The sequence below is a fragment of the Triturus cristatus genome, chromosome 4_1, assembly GCF_964204655.1.
Source record: "Triturus cristatus chromosome 4_1, aTriCri1.1, whole genome shotgun sequence".
Lineage (NCBI taxonomy): Eukaryota > Metazoa > Chordata > Amphibia > Caudata > Salamandridae > Triturus > Triturus cristatus.
The window spans coordinates 1,109,077,960-1,109,086,562 of record NC_140585.1 but is presented as its reverse complement, the minus strand read 5'-3'; the positions used below and the strand labels follow the sequence as shown (position 1 = coordinate 1,109,086,562).

Here is an 8,603-nt window from a genome sequence, read left to right as displayed (position 1 = left end):
TGGGTCAGCTCACAAAGGCAGCAAGCCTTTGAAGCTTCCCCTTCATGGACCCAGCCCATCCTGGCTGGGCACCTCGCCCATGATGTGCATTGTTTCAGGACCCCGAGAGCCAGGGGTCCAGAAACATGTCTGGGGGTGGCAGCTGGTGAGCAGCCAGGACACGAGATAAGTAATTTTTCAGGGGGCATCTCTAAGATGCCCTCCAAGTGCTTTTGGCATTAAATCTAACACTGGCATCAGTGTGGGTTTATTGTGCTGAGAAGTTTGATATGAAAAGTCACAGATTTCAGTAAAGCCATTATGGTGCTGTGGAGTTCGTAATGACAAATTCCCAGACCATATACTCTTTATGGCTTTACTGCACTTAAAATATCTAAGAATAGACTTGGATACTGTAGGGGTACAGGGCTCATGCACCTGTACCCTCACCAGTGCTATATTGCACACAGCTAGAAGGGTGGGGCTTACGTATGCCATAGGCAGTGATTTGTTGCCATGGCTGTGTGCCATGTCGACTTTTCACTTTGCTCTGCACCAAAACACGCAGCCTGCAAGGGCAGTGTGTTTATGTTAAGGTACAGGGCCTCTAAGGGTGGCACAATATGTGCTGCAGTCCTTAGAGGCCTTCCCTGGTCACAGTGCCCTTGGTACCCATGGTACCTTTTACAAGGGACTTACATTGTGGCTAGAGAGTTACCATTTGGGTTTGCAACAGAACAGTTTTAGGGAAAGAACATAAGCCCTGGGTACCTGGTTGGCAGGAACCCAGGGCCCACTTAGCCAAAGAGCATCAACATAAGGCAAAAAGTGGGGTGGGGGCAACCATGCATAAAGGGGCACTTTCCTACAGAAGGTTTTGATAGGTAGAGATGCGGATCAGTGTTTTTATTTGGGTCTGCATCATATGAGGCCCAATCATCTTGCGTTAGTATTCACAATTAATTACCATTCCCCACCACCGTCCCCTGTGAAGGAGTTAAGTCAAAGTTGTTTTCCCCTCTTCATCGCGCTCCATCTCCTAGGGTCGAAGTCTGGTACATCGAAGAACTTTTTTCTCCTGTTCAGAAGACTATTTTCGTCGATTCTTCTTTCCAGTTTTCAGGAGCTCCTTCCGTATCCAGACCAAACTGTAGGAAAAAAAAGATCCTGAAGATGGCAATCAAAGGTGGGAGCTTCCGGAGGAAGTACGTCAACGCCACAGAAGGACACCAAATGGTGGTATGTCGACACCCACCAACAACAACAAAAAAAGAGAATAAATCCAGAAAAGATTTAAACTGCAAAACAAGATGGATTAACAAATGTTTTTGCCAAGTGTCCAGTTCTTGATGAAGTCTTTCTAGTACCCGAAGGCTGGGTTAGCTCTGAAGAGGAGGGCCTTGGAACGATGACCAGCTGTGAAGGCTCTTTTATCAATGCCGAGCCATGGCTGGACATTTTAGAAGAGATCGGTTGGCCGACCATGGCCCAGAACAGTGCTGTACAATGTCGGTCTTGTGAGACTGATTAGGCTTAGCTGGTGCTGGCTGTGGTTAGGGTAGAGGAGTAGGGGGCACAGTACTTACAGGGTGCTCTCTGGAATGATGTTGTGTGACTCAATATCAGACCCGGCGATATTGTCCAGAGAGATGTTGCCTTCATCTGCAGACAATGGGTGTGCCTACACCTTGAATTCTGGATTCTAAGAACCCAAAAGGTCTGGCACATCTTCGACGCCTCTTTGAGAAATTTGAATTCTTATAGCCTTCGAATCTCATTGTTGTTTTTAGATTGAAGAGACCTACAGGTCTCACAGGTTGCCTCCTGCTGTTCAGGAGATAAGCAGAATTTAGACAACTGGTATAGGTCGTGCGTGGAACCGTGGAGTGACAACGGCAGAATCAAAAGGGTGTCCATTACTTCACCAATTGGATGTATGTTGGAGTGAACGTGGAAGAGAAGTTGTGCCCCAAAGGGTGAAGTCCCAAGTGGGACATGGTAGAGTCAGATCCCCCGGACAAATTAGATGTTGATAGAAAAAGGAGGGAAGTAGTGATTGAACAACAATCAAAAACAATACCTACGGTATCAGATAGAGCCCAATGACTGTATCGAACCGGAGCAGAGGGGCACTCATCCAAACCAGAAGGCGGAAAAATACAATCTAACAATGGAGTTGAGGACCATTCACATTGCAAGCAAGAGGAGTCACTACACCTCATGACTCAAAAGACTTCTTCGAAGAAAATCAACTTGCACACTTCTGAGCCCAACACTAGATGGTGGACTTATCCTAAGCATGTGTATCTACAGCTTCACATGCAATCAAACACAATGTAACAAAGGAGTCTATGACCATGCACATAACCAGCAAGAGGAGGAGTCACAGTTCCTTTTGACTCAAAAGACTTCTTTAAATGAAAACTACTTGCACGCGTACAGACCTCACACTATATAGTAGGTGTGCGCACAGCATGTGTATCTACTGCCACACATGACAAACACATATTTCGCCTTGTTACTTGGGAAGGTGTAGTATTTTGATGAATTTCCAGGTTTACTATTGATAAAAAAAATCCAGGAATTCACCAACATCCATGGGTGGAATATCCACGCTCCACTCTTGGAACGCCTTCCCAGGGCAAGGTAACAAGACAGCAACTTGTGCTGCCTTGCGCTTCTCTAGATTTACTATGCCACTCAACGTGGCTCTGCATGGCATAGTAAATCTGACTTAAGGGTTTGCGTCAAACAAGGGTAACGCAAGCCCTTAGTAAATTTAGGCACAGGTCATTGAGATAAAGGGCAACTATTTATTGGGAGCCTCCGGTTTAGCCCGGTGGTGCTTTGGGCCAGAACACCTGCTTTTAGTAGACTTGCAAAGCCTCCAGTATTACACTCCTACTCAAGACCTTGTTCTTCTGGACCATAATCGAGCCTTTCTGCTTGTGAACGGGCCGTTAATGGACAACATTACCTGGTTCGCAATGGTAAACATCAGCAATCCCTCTGACTCATCTGAAGTCCCTGATGAATTGATTGATAAATGCACCAACCTGATTTTCACTGGCCTTATAGGATTGTGTCACGTATACTGCAGCTGAATTGCCAGGTTCTGATTACCTGTGTTCCCAATTTGACAGTCTTTTCTCGTTGAGTTAACTAGAGGTCAATAAGTTTCATAGTACAGGGTTCTTAAGGCAAGTGACTACCTCTGCTGTCTTCACGAAACACATTTAAGCCCAGCTTACTGGGAACAAAATAGACTAGATTTCTTGAGACCAGGGTAGCGGTCTTATTTTGCATTTGGTAACTGATATTGTACTGTCTTAATTGTAAGATTGTGTCCAAGTTCAAAACCTATGTAACCAGCACTGCATTCTCTACTCTTAAATGCAGCCCACCAGGAGCTTCCATTACAGCAGATTAACCACTGACCCCAACCAGCCTCCAGAGAGCCGTTTCGCATATCTTGGGAATGTTCTTGATGAAGATAGGGAGATGTGAAAATGTGGAAATAGGACAGTGGTTAATTTGCTGCAAAATGATTTAAATAGCTCAATGCTGAAAACACACACCCCACTGGGAACGTAGGTGCGCTTATCCACGCGTCGTGTTGTATTACATTTGTAAACAAATTATTTCAAAATGTGAAAGGAAGAGAGTGTTTATATAGCTTGTTTTTTTTGCTAATTTATTGAGGATGCAGATTCTATGGTGGAAAGTTACATGGCTATAAATTGCAGAGTGGATTATTACTGATTGCATTGGCACAAGGCCTGCGAGTTTAGCCATGTCATGATAAAACTTTATTCCCCACTGCTGGGAATGTGCAGTTACTGTTCTGCGAGGTGGAAAGCGTTGTGCTCGAGACAAGCTGGCATGTCAGTCTCACGAATTACAGCTCCTCTGAGGAATTTCATTTCCTGCTTCCTTGGAGGAGCTGCAATTTGTGCAGGCTGACTGAGTGGCATTGTCTTAAAATATGTATTGTAAAAGTATTTGCAAAAATAATTAACAATTTCGAAACTATTATAGTAAAAACAAGACCATGCATAACTATGAAAAATGTGCTTCCTTATGTATGCCAGGACTTTAGCGACCCCCCAAATCATCGTCTTGCGACCCACCACTGTGTCGCCACCCATTGTTTAGGAAACCCTGCTGTGGACAAATCACTACTTTTAAGCAAAATCTTTTTTTTATTTCACAGAATGCTGTAGAGAAATGTCTGGTTTATGAAATATCCTTTCCACATCCCAGAAAGAGAAGGAACAAGCATTTACAATGCAATGGTCTCGGCATTGTTAAAGTTAGAGCTATTGGCATTGCTCATGACATTATTTTTGTTTATGTTTTTGTTGTTGAAACATTTAAAAGAAACTGCATTGTTATTTACAATGTCAATAGCTTAATCACTCTCAAATGCGAGACGTATTGCATTTGCGCCCACACACACAGCCACACACACAAACCCACCCACACACACAAACCCACCCACACAGAGCCACACACACACACACAGAGAGAGCCACACACACAGAGAGCCACACACACAGAGAGACACACACACAGAGAGTGCCACACATACACACAGAGAGCCACACACACACACACACACACACACACACAGAGAGCCACACACACACACAGAGCCACACACACACATAGATCTAGACACATACACATTGATCTTGGGAGCCAAAGCAGAAGTGGCACCCACTTCACCTCCTGTTCAAATGTTAACTCGTCTCTTTGTTGCTTATGGCTGTACTTGCGTGTTAAACTGGTACTAATGGTGTAAAACCTTCGTTCATGCAGTATTATGTAAAAATGACAAACTAATTGAGCAATACCATCACAACATGCACCACATTATGATGCATAATGTGCCTTGCTGTGCCCCATAATTTAGTCAATCCTGCAACATAATTGGCTCCTTTCCTGTTGCATAATTCAAATGACTTTTATTTATGCTTTGGTTTTTTTAAACTTTAATAAAACGCATTGTCATTTACAATGTTAATAGCTCAAATTCGGGTAAAAGCGAGACCTATTGCATTGCAAATGCTTGTTAGAACAGCCGGTAGGACCCGGCCCACTTAAATAGTATTCCCTGTTTTGTTTCCTGTCCTTTGATTGGGACATTTCTCATGGTTGAGGACGAGGGGCGTAGAGGTAACGAGTTGCTCTCTCCTTCATAAGTCCTGTGGGATGCTCGTTCCTCTGTCGCTACTCTTGCTGGTACCGTAGGTGTATATCACATTGGCTGTTTATAACCAGAGCACTGACAAAATCAATAGGTGTTGCTTAAAAGCGGGAAAATGGATCTGCCGATGCTATTGTTAAAAAAAAGCTAACGACAGAATGTGTTCTAAAAAGCTGTATAGAAACACCAGTGACTTAATCCTATGCTCGTCTCACACGAAGAGTTCAGAAAAATGGATTATAACTTGTATCTCCTACAAAATATTATTTTAAATAAAAAACACTGAAAATACGCCACTATTCGGAGTAGTTTAACATAGTTGCGTCTCACCCTCATCCCCTAGGATTTTATTTGGGCTCCGCTCCTGACGATAAACTGTAAACATACTCTGGGTAGTAACTCATTTCCTCTGCTGGCGGGCAAGATACCAAACATTTTTCTCCCGTAAACCGCCTACACTGGGGATTAGTACTAGTATTTCAAAATCAATAGGGCACACGCACACAAAGCGGACCATGAACTAGAGGGCGTTTTGGTTGACAGTGGTTGAGTGAGCAGGTCCAGAACCTTTGGAAGTGAACACCTGGGAGCCGCATGTGTCACTGCGTGGTTAATCGCTACGGGGCGTGAGTGGCGTTACATAGCTAACTCGGCTCGTGCCAGTAACAACAGTGGTGTTTCTAAATCCCGCTGATCCCTACTAAATAAAAGTATCTTATAGGATATCGCTCCCTTTCATTGCGCTGGGAAGGTGCAGTTACCATGCTTCGGAGGTAGCCAAGTTTTTCCTTCCCCCCCTTCGTCCTGCGTCTCCAGTTGGGGAGATCAGCAGCAGAGATCTCGGTCAGAGAATCGGACGACACTGCGGAAGTAAGCACGGGCCCTTCTTGCAGCAGCCATGACTGTCCCTCTGACCGATGGCCCGCAGAGGAGGAGTGTACTTCTCTACATGCACCGAATAACAGTGATGGACGCAGGCAGTGACACTAAAAAGGGACTAAGATAGCACTCGCCAGTGTAGTGTAAACCTGTCCGCCATGATGTGGCGGTACTGGTGCTTGTCTTAAGTGACCGTAAAAAACCGCTTATGAAATTAGTTCCGTTGGAGTTTTTAAAGTACGTCATCGCAAAAGAATTAGCGTAAATAGGTAAAAATATTTGGAGGTTTATTTACAAGCCCTTTGCGCAGCTGGTGAGTCACTTAATCCCATGTTAAAAGTGACACACTGGTGACGCAAGGGGCTTGTAGATATGCCCATAAATTGATGGGTTGATCCTCCATAAATTAAACTGCGACTATTTAGTTTTGCAAAAATGAGTTGTTTAGTTGATGCGGCGCTCTTCAAAAGCACCAAAATCCAGATTCCCAAATTGCTACAGTGTTTATGCAAAAAAGAGACTAGGTTTAGTGGCCTATATGATTCGTGACATGAAATACGATAATGAATACTTCTAAATACTTCGGAAAATTCCTCTTACCAAATGTGACACTGTCACGCCTGTTTTACAAACATTCCTTTGCCCGTGAAGTTTCACATTTAAACATCATCGGTACGGGCTAGGAATTCACATCATGCAAAGTGGTAATGTTTACAACAAGGCGTCTGTCAATGGGTGGCACCGAGGATCAGAGGCCCACCGCCTTTCTCCGAGGCAGAGCAGAAATGCTTTGGAGAAAGGCAGCGTCCTTTTCGGATTCGGGGGCGTGTTTTGCTGTTGTCTCCTCCCTGAGACTTCTCGCAAAAAACACGCCCCCGATCCGAAAAGGACGGGGCCTAATCGGAGTGACTGACCTCTTCTCCAGTGGCTGGCCAGCATTTACGAGGCCAGCCAATGGAGAACAGGGGAGAAGAGGGGCGGGTTCAAGCCCCTCTTCTCCAAGTCATTAAATCTCGGAGCGAGACTGCGCAAGCGCAGCCTTCGCAGCCGGGACCTAAAAAGGAACTAAGAGAAAGCCGTGAAAAGGTTTGTGATTCACAAACCACAAAAACACATTAAAATGCTTAAAGTTCATAAAACAACCCAAAACTACGAAATTGCAAAAGTGCGGGTGCAACTATTTTAAAGGAGGGACAACTCATCCATTCTGCGAGTGAAAATCCTTCATGGCTGGAAAGTTTTGCCTTTGTAGTGCATTACTCCCACACAGACACTGCACACCCACCAAACAATCAACTGAACATTTATCAGACATCCAGCACAGCACAAATGCACCCTGTATTTGGATATAATGGTGCACTCAATAGCATGTGCCACTAAGAAACAGAACACACAAACATACCACAGAACAATAGGGCAGGTTGCCAAAATAATATTTTGATAAAGCTCTTCAATCACACCTCTCCAAAACCAAAATCATGCACTGTCAGTTCACTGAATAAGAATGCACCACCTAAGACAGACTAGCATTTAATAGACTAAACATAAGCAGACCCAGGTTTGCAACAGAAGTCTACAATTCTCTTGGGGAGCTTCCCAGACAGTGCTATTAGGCGATACTAATAACATAAGAGCAAACAAACATCAAATGCATCAAACAGAATGGTTGAAAAAGCAATTAATTTTATTTTTTATAAAATGTAAAAACATTTAAGGCATCAAATGGTTGGAATTTTGGTTGTTATAGGCAGTATGTAACACCTCTTTTTTGCTTTTAAGTTACTGCCTAGAGTGTATACAGCAATTAAAGTGTGCTTGAAGGAATGCGGTTAAAAAAAAATTTGGTCCCAACAATTGTGCGTTTAGTTTTTAACTTCATGATTACAAGCAAGTGCTGTATATGGCAACCTTCTGGCTGATCGATTGCAGGAGTGAGCGCACAGTTTCTTCCAGTTCCACTAACTGTCTTGCTTTTTCTTCCAATGTTTTCTGATTTTCTTCATAGGTCTTTTCGAGATCTGGTAAAATAAATGTGGTTTCATTAGAATTGATAAGAATAAGACCACACATTTCAGATTAAATTCAATGCTATGTAAAAACAAAATGACACAACAAAGGAGGAAGTTGTGAAGCAGCAAAGAGACACAGATGCCTAAGATGTGACAAAAGTACAGCTTTGCATCACTAATGCTTGGAGAATCTTTGATTTGTTAGTTTATCTGAAAAAGACAAACAAGTTACTTACCTTTGGTAAGGCTCTTTGAGATAGAGACTATCTAGCTACAGATTCCTCACCTATATAATATTACTCAGGCGTCGGACAGGAAACTTTTCAGCAACACCTCGGTGCACAGAAGGTTCCGCTATGACGTGGGGGGCTATATAGGCACCACTCCCCACACTCGGACAGTTGCTTTCGAGACAGTCTGCACCTCCAGACTTGGAACCCAAAAAACAAATTAGTAGATCGTGTGCAGATTCCTAAACTTTGAACTCTAGCCGTTAATATCCCATCACCGAACAGGGAGGATGGGCG

The 8,603-nt window shown here is 43.6% G+C and overlaps 1 protein-coding gene across 3 annotated transcripts in view; it reads right to left on the bottom strand.

Annotated features, from left to right (window-relative positions):
* Positions 1–7,730: 7,730 nt before the first annotated feature.
* The window catches only part of LAMB1 (laminin subunit beta 1), a 359,541-nt gene continuing 358,668 nt past the window's right edge, over positions 7,731–8,603 (bottom strand). For all 3 annotated transcript variants that reach the window (XM_085654111.1, XM_085654112.1, XM_085654110.1), the window contains exon 33: positions 7,731–8,085. In XM_085654111.1, coding sequence (XP_085510237.1) covers positions 7,949–8,085 — 137 coding nt within the window. In that variant the 3' untranslated portion in view covers positions 7,731–7,948. The remainder of the gene's footprint in view (positions 8,086–8,603) is intronic.